The sequence below is a fragment of the Cannabis sativa genome, chromosome X (assembly GCF_029168945.1).
Source record: "Cannabis sativa cultivar Pink pepper isolate KNU-18-1 chromosome X, ASM2916894v1, whole genome shotgun sequence".
Classification (NCBI taxonomy): domain Eukaryota; kingdom Viridiplantae; phylum Streptophyta; class Magnoliopsida; order Rosales; family Cannabaceae; genus Cannabis; species Cannabis sativa.
The window spans coordinates 61,920,461-61,938,512 of record NC_083610.1 but is presented as its reverse complement, the minus strand read 5'-3'; the positions used below and the strand labels follow the sequence as shown (position 1 = coordinate 61,938,512).

General features: G+C 35.7%; 1 protein-coding gene across 1 annotated transcript; it reads right to left on the bottom strand.

The window, feature by feature from the left end:
• Positions 1-1,192: 1,192 nt before the first annotated feature.
• LOC133032588 (uncharacterized) lies at positions 1,193-2,379 on the bottom strand. The gene is made up of 2 exons (XM_061106591.1): positions 1,959-2,379; positions 1,193-1,860 (listed from the first exon to the last, which is right to left on the bottom strand). Exons 1-2 carry the CDS (start codon positions 2,365-2,367, stop codon positions 1,853-1,855), a joined length of 417 nt encoding a protein of 138 aa, XP_060962574.1. The 5' UTR covers positions 2,368-2,379; the 3' UTR covers positions 1,193-1,852.
• Between the last annotated feature and the right edge of the window lie 15,673 nt (positions 2,380-18,052).

Genomic DNA, 18,052 nt, shown 5'->3' with positions numbered 1-18,052 from the left:
AAGTACCCCATTAAGGAAGGCAGTCTTGACATCCATTTGCCAGATTTCATAATCGAAAGCAGCAGCTATGGAGAGAAGAATTCGGATGGATTTGAGCATGGCAACAGGACTAAAAGTTTCCTCATAGTCCACGCCTTCTCTTTGGGTATAACCCTTGGCTACAAGTCTAGCTTTGAAAGTTTCGACTTCGCCTCCAGCTCCTCTTTTCTTCTTGTAAACCCACTTGCATCCTATCGGATGATAGTCGTCAGGTGCGTCTACATATTCCCAGACTTTGTTCTTTTTCATGGAATCTATTTCTGAATCCATGCCGGCTGACCATCGTTTCCGTTGCGGACTAGCCATTGCCTGTTTATAGGTTAATGGATCGTCATCAATACCGTCACCTACGACCATATTGATTTCACCATCCAAGCCATAACGAGCAGGTTTTGTTGAAACCCTCCCACTACGACGAGGTACGGTTGTCTTACGAACGTAAACTTTAGTAGTAGATTTCTCGGTTGTTCAATCCGAGGGAGTGGGATCGTCTTCTTCACGAGTGGAAGAGGACGGAACATTGGAAGGACTTATATCTGATAGCAATTCCTCTAGAACAACTTTACTTTTCGGTTTGTAGTCTTTAATATAGTTCTCTTCAAGGAAAGTAGCATTTGTAGAAACAAACACTTTATTATCCTTGTGACTATAAAATAGTCCACCCCTAGTCTCTTTAGAATTTCCGACAAACATGCATACTTCGGTACGTGATTCAAGTTTGCCTTCTTTTTTTCTTAAGACATGAGCAGGGCACCCCCAAATTCTGTAATGGCGTAAACTAGGTGTTCGACCATTCCAAAGTTCGACGGGTGTCTTAGGGACTGCTTTAGATGGAACAACATTTAGAATATCATTTGCCATCTGTATAGCATATCCCCAGAAGGACGTAGACAGAGTTGAATGACTCAGCATAGACCTAACCATTTCCAAAAGAGTGCGATTTCTTCTTTCTGCAACTCCATTTTGTTGTGGAGTAATGGGCAAGTGTATTGGGATTCAATTCCAAGTTCAATTAAATGATCTTTGAACTGCATATCCATATATTCTCCACCCCTATCACTTCGCAAGATCTTTAATGATTTACCTAATTGGTTTTGGGCCAAAGCATGAAATTCTTGAAACTTTTCAAACGTTTGATTTCTTTTGCATTAGGTAAAGAAAACTATATCTAGAGAAATCGTCAATGAAAGTGACAAAATACTCATAACCACCTCGGGCTTTGACATTCAAAGGTCCGCAGACATCAGAATGCACTAACCCTAGAGGGATTTTGGCACGCTCTCCCTTTGCAGAGAAAGAACGTTTAGTCATTTTTCCTTCTAGGCAGGACTCGCATACTGGCAGTTCACCTAAGACGACATTTTTCAATGGACCGTCTTTGGTGAGCCTATTGAGTCTATCAAAGCCTATATGACCTAAACGTAAATGCCATAGATAAGTTTGATCATCATTATCAATCTCTTTTGTTTTTAGGTTTCTAGGTCTAGCTACACTGAAAAGTTCACTATTTAGTGAGATTTGAGTACTCGGTCTTAAAACATAAAGCCCTTGTTCCATTATAGCAACACATATTTGAAATCCATTACGAGAAATTGAACAATTTGTACTCGAAAAATTCAATATATAAGATTGTGTTTGCAAACATGAGACACTAATCAAGTTTCTACTAAAGTTTGGAATAAATAAAACATTTTCTAAAATTAAAAATCTTTGTTGAAACTTGATGCGGGCTTTTCCTCTAGCTTTGACCGATACTAATTCGCCATTGCCAACTTTAAGCTGTAACTCTCCTGGAAGCAGATTTTCCCAAGTTTCAAGCAACTGCAGTGAAGAACATACATGGTTAGTAGACCCAGAATCAACAATCCAGATGGATTTGTCGTTCTCTAAAACACATGATTCAAAGACAAAAGCATTACCTTCGTTTGAATTGTTTAGAAGCCTGGGACATCGTTCTTCATGATGACCCTTTCCATTAAAAATCGAACATAGAAGATTATGTCTGATAATTGTACTTGAAGAAGCAGTTTTGCTAGATCCTTCATACCTAGTCCTTTTCCTTCGATTATTGATTGCAAACCCAGGGGGACCCATTGCAATCAAGTTCCGTTCATGGGCCCGTAATTCTGCTTCGAGCTTGTCCATGTCGGAGGAGTTAGAATTGTTGATCATGTAAGAGATTACAAATTCATTATTCTCCGGAGGAAGACTATTGAGGATAAGTTGGACCCATTGTTCTCTTGATAAATCAATTCCCAGTAGATTTGCCTTTTGGAACTTCAGATTCATCATCAACAGGTGCGATTTAATGCAACTACCAGGATGCATTTTCACACTATAGAGTTCTTTTGCTAAGATAGTAACTAAGAGAGGATCGGGGTGTGGGTTATTCATAATGACACTACAACACATCAATAAAATAGAAGTAAGGTTTTGGCTCATAAATTCATACACAATTCAGAAAATAACAAGTAATGACATATGTTATAGAAATACTAAATCTAACATAGTTTATTTTCCAAGGTATTTCAACAAACTGATACAGTGTCCCGTTTAGGCGAGAGTCAAAGCATCATCCATTGAATAGAGTTGTCAGCTCATCTAAAATGATAACCATTCTAGCAACCTTTTATTCGATCAAGATTGGAATTCAGCGTTGCCCCGTTTAGGCGAGAGTCAAGGCAATTCTATCTTATGAGCTTCCACCATTGTTTCATAACTTGCAAGTCAAGTATGGTCGCCACCATTAGGGTGATCTATACCATACAAAACACTTACAAACTACTTATCATGCCAGGTTAAAGGGTGCGAAATTGCTAATGAACGTTCCTCCATTAGGGAGGATTACTCACTAAAACAAACGCGGTGTAAAACCCACAATGGAGATCGAATGTCTCTTGATTAAAAGCTCATTATTTAAAAATAATATATGTATTTTGTATAATCATTTAATTCAATATTATAATAATAAAAAATTACAAACTAAAGTTGGTTAAAAAATCAACTTTAATTAATTTTCAATTATTATTTAAATTTGAAAAAATAAATTCAAATAAATATCGAACAAGTTCCATAATATAATAATGAAAAATTACAAATCAAAATTGATTTAAATAAAAAAAAAATCAATTTTAATTAATTTTCAATTATTAATTAAATTCAAAAAATAAATTTGAATAATAATGGAACAAATTTGAAAATATCTTGTTTAAGTTGTTTTAGAAGAATCTAAAAAATCAACTTAAATATCTTTCAAATCAGATTTAATTAAATTCAAAATTAAGTTGTAACCACTTAATTTTGTAGATATTTTAAGTTAATATTCAAAAAGATATTATCCTAAAAATATCTAAAATATTCCATTTTAAGTTAATATTTGAAAAAATATCAACTTAAAAAAAATATCTAAAGAATCTTAATAACCAATGCCTAAAATTCCTCAACTTAATTTTGAAATTTTGAATTCAAAAGATATTCAGATTTAAGTTGGTTAGTTTTAGATAACTAAATATCAACTTAAATAGGAATATTTAATGAAAAATTTAAAATAAGTTCCAGAAAGAATCTAGATGGTTATAATTCTATATTTAATTAAATACAAGAAAATACATATAGTTTAGCTTAGAATATAAAATTCTTTAAACTATGATTTTCTAAATTAATTTCAAAATAAATGAAATTAATTATGTTGCTAATTCAATTTTAATTAGGTTAAACTAGTGTAATTAACCTAGTACAGTCATTCAAATCAGGCAAATGGGCCTTCACAATTGGGGTGGTTTGTGTGAGGGGGTGCTGGGTTCAGTATGTCGTACCCACTTCTATGGCTCCCAACTCTCACACAAGGCCCAAAAGAGAGGAATTTAACCTTAATAAGAACAACTGTTATTAATTTAATAGGCCCAAAAACTAAATGGGCCGAAGTAAATCCTATCAAGAACTATGATAATTTATTTTAGCAACATTAACCTATATGCATCTATAATAAAATTAAACACATAGGCTCACACAGGCACACTTTAGATGGGTCCTATCATTTTGCTAGGTCATACACAGATGAAAGAAGATTGTAAATTATACCTGTTACAAATTATTATCTTGACCAAGGGAGCCATCAGATCAATAGATCTGGCAAAAGGTAACCATGGCTATTTGCAATCAAGTAATAATAGGTTTTGAAAACTTACACACAAGTTAAAACCACATACTCCTGCAACAAGGTTAGCTGGATAGTTGGAAGTAGGATTTATTTAATTTTAAATAAATAATTTCGAAAAATAATTAAAAAATATTTTAATATTCGAAAAATAAAAAAAAATTTTAAAAAAAATTAATTTCGAAAAATAAAATTTAAATTTCGAAAATTAAAAAAAAAAATTAAAATTAAACCTACTATTATCTTACATCTATTTAAAATTACATGATTATAAATATCTTATTTTAAATTTAAATAAGGTCAAAATATCTAAAAAGATTTTAAAAAAAAATCTTAAAAGATAAGATATAATTAAAAAATCTTAAAAGATAAGATATTTTTAAATATCTTAAAAGATAAGATATTTTAAAATATCTTAAAAGATTTTATAAATATCTTAAAAAATCTGACCTTAAATTTAAAAAAAATATAATCAAATTTAAAAATAAGATAGATATTTAAGCAAGAAGATAGATACTAATTCTATTCATATTCAAATTACACTAATATCTTGAATTAAATTTAAAAAATATTAAATTAATTCAAAATGATAATTAGAATTGAATTAGGAATAGTAATAGTATAAATACAAAACTATACAAAAAATTGGAAGTTAATTCCACGAAAAAGCATGAAAAATTGAAGAAAAACAAAAAAATTCGAAACAGTACGGACAGATTTGCGATCGCAGGAAAATATCAGCACAGCCCCAATTTTTTCAAATCTTCAAAAAAATCATAACTAATTCAAATAAAATCCAAATTAAGTTCTGTAAAAGGCTAACTTGCTTAATTTTTTCCATACTATCCAATAAAAATAATTCCAGAGATAAAATCGCAATTATTTTTCACGAAAAATTCACAAACATCAATCAATCATCAAATAACACTCAATACAACATGATACCATCCAAAGAACATACAAACAATCGTTTTAAAGTCCAAATTTCTTGCAAGTAAATCAATTACCATGGCTCTGAGGCCAGTTGTTGGAAATTATTTTACCAGGATCTTAGATCTACTCACAAGTATGTTTATTAACATCCTAAATACGAACTTTCTAAAACGATAAATTAAACACATATAAAGTTTAAGAAACCTTACATTGGGTGCAGCGGAATATAATGACTCCTTCCGTTCAGATCTCTAACCCTTGATTCCTTTCTGTAGCAGAGTATTATCAAGATCTGAACCTGGATCTTCTTCTCTCAATACTTGATGCTGAATCTCCTTTGCTGATGATCTTTCTTCACGATCTTCCTCACTATGATTGAGGTATTGCTTGATGTGTGTGGGCACTACTCTAATCACTAAGAGAGGTTCGAAATATGAAGGAAGAATAGAGAGAGAGAGTGGCGGCTAGAGAAGAGAGTGGAGGCTCAGGTTTTTCTGATTCAGAAAGTGTAATTTTCCTGAAGCCTTCACTATCTATTTATAGCATTCCACTAGGGTTAGATTTGAATTATATGACATTAAAATAATGAAAAAATAAATTTAAAAAGCTACAATAGGTGGCCGGCCCTGGCTAGGTGGACTGGGCCTTGATTTTTGCAATTTTGCAATTTTAACACCTTTTGTATCTGATTTTCTCAAAAATGCCAATTTCCTAATTCAATCATTTAAATGCCAATTCTAACTATTTAATAACTATAAATAATTATTAAATAATATTGTCATTTATCATATTTATTAATTGAACCATACAAAGTATCATAATTAACAAATATGCCCCTATTAACTCTTTCTTTACAATTTCGCCCTTACTTAGTGAAAATTTCACTAATAGACATAGTCTAATTCGTGAATTATAATTGATTAATCAAAACCAATTACATGAGTCTTACAAGCAATATTATCTCAACTAGTGGGGGGACCATGGGTCTATATAACCGAGCTTCCAATAAGTAGATCAAGAATTTAGCACTAAAATTCACTAACTTATTAATTCTTCGTTGAATCCACGCATAGAACTTAGAATTGCACTCTCAGTATATAGAATGCTCTATATGTTCCACCATATAGACACATCATTAGTTATCCATTGTTATAATCCTAATGTGATCAATGATCCTCTATATGAATGATCTACACAGTAAAGGGATTAAATTACCGTAACACCCTACTATGTATTTTATCCTTAAAACACTTGATCCTGTATAAATGATATTTCAGCTTATGTGAAATGAGATCTCCACCATTTATTTTCATTTGGTCAAGCTCGAAGGAGATCATCCTTTGCTTACTATTTGCCAGATAGAAGCTATAGATTCCATGTTTATGCTAGCGCTCCCACTCAATTGCACTACCGTGTTCCCAAAATGTACGTATCACCCTGACCTAAAAGTAGGCTTAACTAACAAATCAAAGAACACGAATAGCCTTTCAAGATTGAGCCTAATTATAACAGGATTAAGATCATTTGATCTAGGATCAACTTGGCGATATTGACTTGAATAGATTTTACGGTAAGTTTAATTAAATCTAAATCAAAGTTCAATATCGGTCCCTTCCAATGCATACTCCATGCATCCAATCTGAGCTTTACTTTAACCAATGCTATGGAAAGAACATAGTATTTCTCCAAATACAAGTAAACTCTTGTTGTAGATTATCATATCAGTAAAACCCTGTGTCTGATTAATCTAGGAAACTTTATTCACATAGTCATGTTTACTTTCCAATGTGATGACAGCACAATAAACATGATCAAGTATGTGAAAAGGGTTTAAGATGAATTTATAAATCAAATAGACAAGCTATTGATAAAGTGAACCAAAACATACACACATGAATGAAAAAATACTTCTGTTTCTTTATTGATGTTGAATAAAATAGATTACATTGAAATGGAGTTTTATTTATGGCATAAAACCTAACAGATCTATCCCCCAGACCGCGAAGGGCCAGGTGCTAGTCATCAAGTAATAATCTCATTGGGAGGAGCTCTCGGTATGTTCACGAACCTTTGGCACGAATCACATTTTTGGACGAAGTATATGCAATCTTTTTTCATTGTTGACCAGAAGTATCCTTGTCTCAATATTTTCTTTGAGAGACTCGATCCTCCTATATGATCTCCACAGAACCCTTCATGGACCTCTAGCATAATTTGTCTAGCTTCAGGGTCCGATACACACCTTAAATAAGGCATGCTGAGTCCTCTTGGGTAGAGAATTTTGTCAATCATTACATAACGATGCCCTTTCTTGGGGCAACTCACCTTTCGTTATGTATTCTATGATGGGGACCATCCAGTTGGGTTCTTGCCCAACCGTTGCTATGGCCTCTTTTATTTTGATGCTTGGCTCTGCCAAGCGTTCCACGGGTACTACCCCAAGTCCTTCAATCTCACTGTTTGAAGCTAACTTAGCCAGACAGTCCGCGTGAGCGTTCTTTTCCCTTGGGATTCTTTCTACTTTATAATCTGTGAACTCGTGGAGCAGTTCCAGGACTATCGCCACATATGCAGCCATTCTGTCGCCGCGCGTCTGATACTCTCCTGATATCTTGTTCACGACCAATTGGGAGTCGCTGTAGACCTCTATTCTTTTGGCCCCCACAGCCTTTGCTAATCTCAGCCCTGCTATCAAGGCTTCATACTCGGCTTCGTTGTTTGAAGCAGAAAAGTCGAACCGTAGGGCTGCTTGGAGTCGAAGTCAACTCGAGAATATCATTTCAACCCCCGCTTCGGATCCATTTTCGTTGGAGGCTCCGTCAACAAATACTTTCCATGTTGGGACCTACGGTGTCGGTGCGTTCACGGTTGCCTCGGCTTCATTACATTCGGTGATGAAATCTACCAACGCTTGTCCCTTTATAGAAATGCGGGGAACGTAGTGCAAGTCGAATTGACTTAACTCCATTGCCCATTTGAGGAGCCTTCCGGAAGCTTCTGGCTTTTGCAAGACTTGCCGGAGTGGGTGATTGGTCAACACCTTGATTGGGTGGGCTTGGAAATAAGGCCTCAACTTTCTTGAGGCCATTAGGAGGCAAAAGACCAGTTTTACGATGATGGGGTACCGCGTCTCCACCCCTATCATACGCTTGCTGACGTAGTACACGGGATGTTGAGTTTTCTCTTCTTCCCGGACTAAGGCCGCGCTGACCGCGTGCTCGGAGACGGCCAAGTACAGGAACATGTCTTCTCCAAGAACGGGTTTTGACAGGATTGGAGGCTTGGCCATGTGCTCTTTCAATTTTCTGAATGCCTCCTCGCACTCGTAGAACCATTCAAACTTTTGGCACTTCTTCAAAATATTGAAGAAGGGAATGCACTTGTCTGTAGACCGGGAGATAAAGCGGCTCAGGGCAGCAACCTTTCCGGTTAGGCTCTGCACGTCTTTGTGTTTCTTGGGGGATGGCATGCTCAGGAGAGCTTGAATTTTCTCTGGGTTTGCCTCAATCCTTCTCTGGCTGACGATGAAGCCCAGGAACTTTCCTGATTTGACACCGAAGGTGCATTTCTTTGGGTTGAGCTTGATTCCGTATCTCCGGACTACCTCGAAACATTCTTCTAAGTAGTCCGCGTGGCTATTGCACGCTTTAGACTTGACTAACATGTCGTCTACGTACACCTCCATGTTTCGCCCTAAGAAGCCTTTGAACATCCAGTTGACCATTCTTTGGTAGGTCGCACCAGCGTTCTTTAATCTGAAAGGCATGACTAGGTGGCAGTATACCCCCTTATCGGTCCTGAAGCTTGTGCACTCTTGATCTGCCGTGTGCATCTTTATTTGGTTGTAACCGGCGTACGCGTCCATGAAGGAAATTAGTTTGAATCCGGAGGTGGCATCTACCATCTGGTCGATCCTAGGCAGAGGGAAACAATCCTTTGGACAAGCTTTGTTTAGATCAGTGAAGTCTATACAAACTCGCCAGGTTCCGTTAGGCTTTGGCACTAGGACCGGATTGGCTAACCATTCCGGGTAGTAAACATCGCGGATCATGCCATTTGCTAAGAGCTTATCCACCTCCTTTTCTAAGGCTTCGGCCTTCACTGAGTCGAGGAGACGTCGCTTTTGTTGGACCAGCGACATGTCCGGGTTGACGTTAGGACATGGGTGATGACGTGGGGACTTATGCCAGTCATGTCCTCCTGGCACCACGCAAAAACGTCAATGGCACCCTTCAATGTTTTTATTATTTTTTCCTTGTCCTCCGGGTCTAGGCTCTTTCCTAGCTGGAGTACTTTGGTGGAGTCGAGGTCACACACGGATATCTCCTCGACGTCCTCCATTGGTTCTACGATTTTTTCGGACCCCACGCGGGGATCCAACTCGTCTTCTTTAGCCATTTCTGGCTCAATAGTTTCTCGGACCATCAGCACGGGTAGGTGGGTGGCCACGTTGTAGTATTTCCTCGCCTCCCCTTGATTTCTTCTCACCGTCCCAATCCCAGCTTCCTGGGTTGGGAACTTCAGGCACAAGTGCCGTATTGATGTGACTGCGCCAAAGTCTACCAAGGCCGGTCAGCCGAGGATTGCGTTGTATGCTTTTGGGAAGTCCACCACCACGAAAGTACAGTACTTGAAAGTGCTCTGGGGTGTGTCCGGGCACAAGGTGACCGGAAGCCTCACTTTCCCAGTTGGGATAAGTGTTGTTCAATTAAACCCCGTGAGTTGAGAACCACTCGATGAGAGGTCTCGGTCCGTCAGGCCTATTGCAGTAAAGGCCTCTTTGAAAATCAAATTCACGGAACTCCCGTTGTCGACCAGGACTCACGCCACCACTTTATTGGTAATGGGGGTCTCTATGACCAACAGGTCATGGTGGGGAAAACACACCGTCTTAGCGTCTTCTTCCGTGAATGTGATGCGTTGATCCATCAGTCGGGGCCTTTTAAGTTGGGGGTTGAGTAACTTCCCAAACCTCATTGTGTTTCATGGCCCCTGCATACCGCTTCAGTTCCTTGCAGGTAGTTCCTTCGATATGGGGTCCTCCCGAGATCATGGCCACTGTCCCATTAGGTTTGGGCAGCAGGTCAGGGATATGCTGGGCATCTCTGGGGGGAACAACTGGAGCCAATACTCCTATCGCACCCCCTGGTGTTCCCTGTGGCAAAGCTCCAGCCGCCTGACCCGGGTTGAGATGAGGCAACCGATTCTTGATCCACTCGTAGAGGTGTCCCAACCGGATAAAGTTTTCGATCTCGTCTTTGAGATTTTTGCATTCATTGGTGTTGTGCCCAATGTCGCTATGGTACTCGCATCTCTTGTTGGGGTCCCTCCGGGAACTGTCTCTGTACAAAGGAGGTGGTCTCCGGTAGTGTGTATTTTGCCTAGTAGAAAAGTACACACGTTCTTGGGAGTCCGTTAACTCCGTGTACTGAGTATATTGGGGATTGTACCCCCTTTTTTGTCGCTTTTCCTCCGTCCGGGTGCTGCCTTTGGAGGACATTTTACTCCTTCAGCCCTGGGAGGGACCGGCTGGGCTGGCAGTTGGAACGAAGTGCGAGGGGGCTTGTCCATTGATCCCCGAGGGATTTCAAAAATGGGACGATGCGGGGGCCAAGGCCTGGCCCTGGCTATATCCGGGAGTAGCAGAGAACTGTATGCCGCTCATCGGTGGAGCTGCTGCTGGCACAGTGCCCGAGGGCTGGGCTCTGGGCACATATCCCGCTATCCCGGTGGGATAATATCTTCCGTAGGCCACTATTTGGGCCTCTTCAATGTTAACGTATTTTTGGACTCTCTTCTGGAAATCCTGAAGGTTTGTCGCTCCTTCCTATTGTAGTTCGTTCCAGAATGGAGTCCGTGTACGGATGCCTGCCTGGAGAAGGGCAAGCTGTTGTCCGTCATCAATTTTCTTGGTTTTCGAGGCTTCCTCCCAGAACCTCTTTATGTAGTTCTTTAGGGTCTCCGTAGGTAGCTGCTTGATGTTAGTCAAGGCGCTGACCTCCAGATTGGCCTTTCTTGCGGCGACAAACTGTCTCTGGAAGTCTGTCTGTAACTTGTTCCAGCAGCCCACGGATCCTGGCTCCAATTTCTTGAACCACTCCTCCGCGGACCTGCTTAGAGTAAGCGGCTGGGTCCAGTATGTCGTACCCACTGCTATGGGCCCCCTAATTCTCACACAAGGCCCAAAAGAGAGGAATTTAACCTTAAAACGAACAACTGTTATTAATTGAATAGGCTCAAAAACTAAATGGTTCTAAATAAAATCTATGATGGTGTGACATTTTATTTAGCAACCTAGTTCATCTTAATTAAAAAATAAAATGAACAACCTGTATGCATCTAAACATAAAGTAAACATATAGGCTCACACAGGTACACAGATTTGGATGGATCCTATCATGTTACTAGGTCATACACAACTAAAAGAAGAATGTAAAATTTACCTGTTACTAATTATTTACTTGACCTATTGAAAATTGAACCATGGGTTAAAATCAGATCATTTGATCTGTCAATAAGTTAACCATGGCAATTTAGATCAAGCAATAATAGGTTTTATAAAACTTACAAACAAGCTAAAACACATACTCCTGCAACAAGTTGAATTGGATAGTTGGATGTATGATTTATTTAATTTTAAATTAATTAATTAAAAAAAAATTCGAAGATAATAAATAAAAAATAATTTTTGATTTTTTAAATAAATTATTTAAATAAAATAATTTCATATTTAAAATTAAACCTACAAATTTGAAAAATTAGGTTTCAACTAACCTAAATATCATTTCAAAAAAATTTGCTAACCATCTTTTAAATTTCATGTTATTTTATAAATTAAATATTCAATAAAATAAAATGATAATTAAATATCCTTTTCTGATTTTATAATTTAATTTGAATAAAAAATAACAATATTTAAAAGTTAGCAAAATATCTTATTTCTATTCAAAATATCATCATGATTATAGTAATCTTATTTTAAATTTAAATAAGGTCAAATCATTTAAAAAATAAAAAAGTTTAAAAAATATTAATATCCGACCTTAAATAAAATAATCAAATTTAAAAATAAGATAAAAAATTAAGCAAAAAGATAGATTTTTACCTATTTTCAAGTTCAAATTACACTAATATCTTAAATTAATTTTAAAAAATCCAATTAATTTATTTCTGATATTTAGATTAGAAATATGAAAAGTAAAAATTAAAATACAAAACTACACAAAAAATTGGAAGTTAATTCCATGAAATAGCATGAAAAATCGAAGAAAACAAAAAAAAAACATTGTAAGTGGTACGCAAAAGATGAGGGCCTTGACCGAGAGGACACGGCTTAGGAGGCTGCATGCAGCCTCTCCGCGTGCGCCCAGGTGGTCTTCAGACAACCCAGCACGTCCAAACCGAGGTTTCTCGGTCATATGCTTGTTTGAGCGCGTGCAGCCGAGGAAATCAGGCTCGTACCCGCCCGTAGGGTGGGTGATGCCACCCTGATTTTTTCGATTTTCAAAAATTCATAACTAATTCAAATAAAATCAAAATTAAGTTTTATAAAAAATGTGAATTGCTTAATTTTTTCCAAACTATCCAATAAAAATAATTCCAGAAACGAAAATTCAATTATTTTTCATAAATTTGACAAGCATCAATCAATCATCATATAACACACATATCAACATGAAACCATCCAAATCACACACAAATCGTTTTAAGTCCAAATCTCTTGAAAGTAAATCAATTACCATCGCTCTGAGGCCAGTTTTTAGAAATTATTTTACCAGGATCTTAGATTTACTAACAAGTATGTTGTTTAACATCCTAAATATGAACTTCTAAAACGATAATAAACACATATAAAGTTTAGGAAACCTTACAGTGGTTGCAGCAGAATAATATGTCTCCTTCCACTCAGATCTCTAACCCTTGTATCCTTTCTGTCGCAGAGTATCACCAAGATCTGAGTCCAAATGTTCTTCTCTTCATTTGGATTCTCCACAATCTTCCAGACTATGATTGAGATACCACTTGATGTGTGTGGGCACTACTCTATCACTCAAGGTTTTCGAAAATAAGAAGAAGAAAAGAGAGAGAGAGGGGTCGGCTATAGAAGGATAGTGAGTGGCTCAATTTTTTTTTTTTTAAGGCAAAAATTTCTGATTTTGAATCTCTTGAATCACTTGTTAAGTGTTAGCCATCACTATCGATTTATAGGTAACTACTAGGTTTAGGTTAGTAATTATTTGGCATTAAAATAATGAAAATATTACTTGGAAAAAGCCTCTCCAAGTGGCCGGCCCTTTAGTTAATGGGCCCCACTTGGTATTTTGCAATTTTGACAATTTTCATTTCTATTTTCTCTAAAACGCCAATTTTCCAATTCTAACCATTGAAATGCCAAAACTAATTATTTAATAACTAAAATAAATTATTAAATAATATTTTCATTTAATATAATTATTAATTAGACATTTAAAGTCTCTTAATTAATAAATCAAACATAGAATCTCTTTCCTTCACAATTTTGCCCTTGCTTAGTGAAAATTCATAAGCTAGACATAGTCTAATCAGAGAATTGTAATTGATTAAACAAAATCAATGATCTGAGTCTCACAAGCATCATGGTCTCAACTAGAATGGGGACCATGGACCTATATTACTGAGCTTCCAATAAGATGAACAAAATTTACCAAGTAAATTCCCTAACTTATTAATTCCTTGTTGCATCCACTCTTAGAACTTAGAATTGCACTCTCAGTTATATAGAACGCTCTATATGTTTTACCATATAGATACGCTATCACATTTAACCATCGTTATAATCTCAATTGATCAAAGATCCTCTATATAGATGATTTACACCGAGTAGGGATAAATTTACCGTTTTCACCCCTCAATGTATTTGGCTCCTTAAAACACTTAGCTACCTGTAAATGATGTTTTAGTGAACTAAAATATAATCACTGAAACAAGAGCTCTTCCATTTACCTATATTTAGCTAAGCTCGAAAGAAATCATCACTTGACTTCTAAATACCTATAGAAGTTATAGATTCCATACTTATGTTTAGCGCTCCCACTCAACCATACTATCATGTTCCCAAAATGTACGTATCACCCTGACCCAAAAGTAGGCTTAACGAACAAATCAAAGAACATGAATAACACTCCTGAGATTGAGCCTAAGCATATCAGGATTAAGATCTTTTGATCTAAGATCAACTAGTGATATTGACTTGGAAAGGTACAACCGTAAGTATTATAATATCTTAACTTAGATCAATATTGGTCTTGTCCAATGTATACTCCATACATTCGAAACTAGTATACTTTGCCAATATTCTGGAAAGAACATAACACTTATGCAAAGTGTAAGTACACTTCATCGCTGATTATCACATCAGTGTAAATCCAATGCACTGATGAAACAGGAACTTAGTCTTTCGAATAATATAATCACAATCACATTCCACTACGTTGACATCACTATAATTGTGAATGACTACATGTTATTGACTTAACAGATTTTGTACATATATTAAACCATAATCATGAAAACAACATGTAAACATAAATGACTTATAATCTCTTAATGATAACAAATTAGATTAGATTGTAATGGGTTTTATTTAGGGCGTAAAATCCCAACAATAATGACACTGAATTTTCTTTATGTAGTTTGCGTTTAGTACCTCGTGATTCCACAGGCAAGGTTTCATTGTAGGATACAATTGGTTCTAGCAAATAAAGATTATCATAAGAATTTCAATAACCAGTTCCAATAATATTTGAATTTAAAGACAAAGTAAACTGATTGTTTCCAAATGAACAACAATATCCAAATTTTTCCAACAAAGAAATAAGAACTACATTCCGTCTAAAAGACGGAACAACAAAACTGTCTTTCAAATCCAAATAAAAACCAATTCCCAATAACAATCTGAAATGCCCAATTGATTCCACTTCCACCGATTGTCCATCACCCACAAAGATGTATCTTTCACCATCACTTGGCTTTCGGTAGCTCTAGCAACCCTGCATAGAAACACTTATGTGAGTAGTAGCACCAGAATTTATCCAACAAGTGTTTCTAGGTACTGAAACTAAATTAACCTCAGAATAGACCAAAGTAAGATTCATACCTTTCTTTACACACCATGCGTGATATTTGGCACAATCTTTCTTCACATGTCCAGGTTGCTTACAAAAGAAAACAACTCTTAGAATCATGTTGTTGTTTCTTTTGAACTGGACCCTTAGCAGCTTCATCCTTAAATTTCTTTTTCTTGCCCTTATCCTTAGCGGTAGTGGCCAAGTGAGCACTTTCAGTTTTTTCCTTTTTCAACCTTTCTTTCTCTTGCACACAATGAGAAATGAGCTCGTTGAGAATCCATTTCTCCTTTTGACAGTTGTAACAAATTTTGAATTGGTTAAACTGTGGAGAAAACGTTAACAAAACCACGAGTACAAGTACATCATCCGAAAGCTAAATCATAAGTGTCCTTAATCTTGAGACAATATGATGCATTTCCATAATATACTCTCTTACATTTCCTTGACCCTTATACTTTAGTTTCATTAAAGAACCAAAAAGTGTTGTCATTTCAACCTTATCGTTTTTAGCAAAACGTTCCTCAATTTGTTCAAGGAAATTCTAGGCCATAGTAACCCCTTCGGATTCTGTGCCCCAACAGACTCCTGGAATGATGTGTTTCATAATTATTATACTCATGCGATTTGAACGATCCCACCTCTCAAATTCCCTTTTATCATCATGAGAACATTCCTTAGTGAGAGGTGCAGGTTGTTCATTCCTTAATGCATGGTCTAAATCCATACATCCCAGAAGTATAAGTAAGTTCCTTTTCCAATCCTTGAAATTGGTCCCATTAAGCACATGAATAGAATTAATATTAGCAAATATTGAGGCAGCAGAAGATAAACTAGTTGAATATAGAACAAATAAAACAAGCTCACATCAATATGCATAATAAAACAATAAATTCAAAAATTGGTTAATCCCATCTCAAGATACCAAACACACATTAATATCAAGTCTTTGGACAGTAATATTAACTGTAAGCGGCACTCTTGGTGTAGCAATCAAATATTGACAATAAAACTGTGTCAAACAATAGGATAATCTTTGGACTAACGTATTGCTCACACAAAATACCTTATAATTGTCACATATTTATTGCCACATGTATATTTGAAATTTAGCAAAATATTCACTTATCTTTGGGTTAGTCAATATATGCATCAATTACAAACACACAACCACCTTGATATTTTAAATAAATTAATTTACACAAAATAGGTCCCTTTGGCGACATATTTTTTCAATTAATTTACTCAAAATATTAGAAATAAACGAATACTAAAATTTGAATTTTAATTGTTTAAACCAAAATATATATATTATCTTAAAAGGCATACAACAGTATATATATTATAAAATAAATACGAAATTTCATATATCATATCATTCAAATATTGATAAAATAAAATAAAAAAAATTCACTTTATATATATTTATCAGAGAAAGAAAACTGTGGCGCCGCACAACACTCAATATATACTGAAGCAATACCATGTAGACTTTTTTGTCATATATATTGCTTTTGTTATGATATATATGATGCACTCAAGCCAAAAAAAAAAAAAAAAGAATAGAAACAACAAACAAAAATAAGCGATAATCATATATATATTAATTTCAAACCGTAAAGATTCAAAAGCTAGACAAACGCATATGCATAATCATACATAATGTGTGTATATATATACAATATATTCGTAGGAACTGAAGTCAAAATGTTACGGTACAATCTTATTCAAAAAAAAAATAATCAAAACCGTAATTTTTAAAATTCCCAAATTTCATGAACAATGAAATCATCAGATCTTCAATTAATTCAGCAAAGGTGGCTCTGATACCACTTGTTAGGATTTGTAAAACACTTAAGAAATATAAATATCACAGATCTAAATATATTCCTAAAAGTGCTTTAATATAGAAATCCTAAATCATAAATTTATAGAACCTTTTCCAAATTAAAGAAGAAGAAGATGATAAAAGATTAGCGGAAACACTAACCTGAAGTAATTATTGGAGATTGCAGAGAAGGTTTTGATCTTCCAAGAATATACTATTTCTTAGGTATTTTCTCTAATGGGGAATGAGAGAATACAAAAACCCTAGTATTTCTTGTGAACCACTACTGATTTATAGACTATCTTAGAATGAATTTTGGGTATTTATAATTTGACCCCTCAATAAATTAAGTTATGGTATCTAGACATTATTTTCATGACAATTTAATATCTTTTGATACCCATAACATAATTAGACACTTAATTTTGTATCAAATTTTATAATATCATATACATTATACACATGTGTTGACCAGAAAATTTTAATATAACAATGGACAATGGGATAAGTTACATTGAGATGGAAACTCTCCCCCCTTTGTTATAGCCGCATTTGCAGCTTTTTCCTGTAGACTTTGTGGCCATCTTGGTTATTCCTCGATATGGTGTTGAGAAGCCTATGGGGCACATGAGTTATTTTAACAGTTTCCGCCTTTTAGCGTCTCTTCTAGTGGAATAGTGTTAAATTCTAGCGAGATTTGCATATAGTCCGTGATTTGTTTTTGACTCTTGGTCATTTTCCCCTGCCGTGTTACCTCTGCTATTAATTGCCTGCCTCTGCGCCTTTCTCACTTTTCTATTTTACCCCTTGAAACAACTGTGCAGTTTGATCTTATTGTTTAATATTTTAACTGAATTGCCCTCACCCACGCTCGAGGCAATTTTGACTAGCGAGTTATTTGCATGTTTCAATGAATCAACCCTGGTTGTATCATATCTCTTGAGATTTCTGTCTTTTTTTGGGTAATTGAAGCATCTCGACTGATTATTATTA

What these genes read in the sequence shown, in the direction of transcription:
- LOC133032588 (XM_061106591.1), bottom strand. Translation starts at nt 2,367, where the DNA reads ATGCATCCTGGTAGTTGCATTAAATCGCACCTGTTGATGATGAATCTG.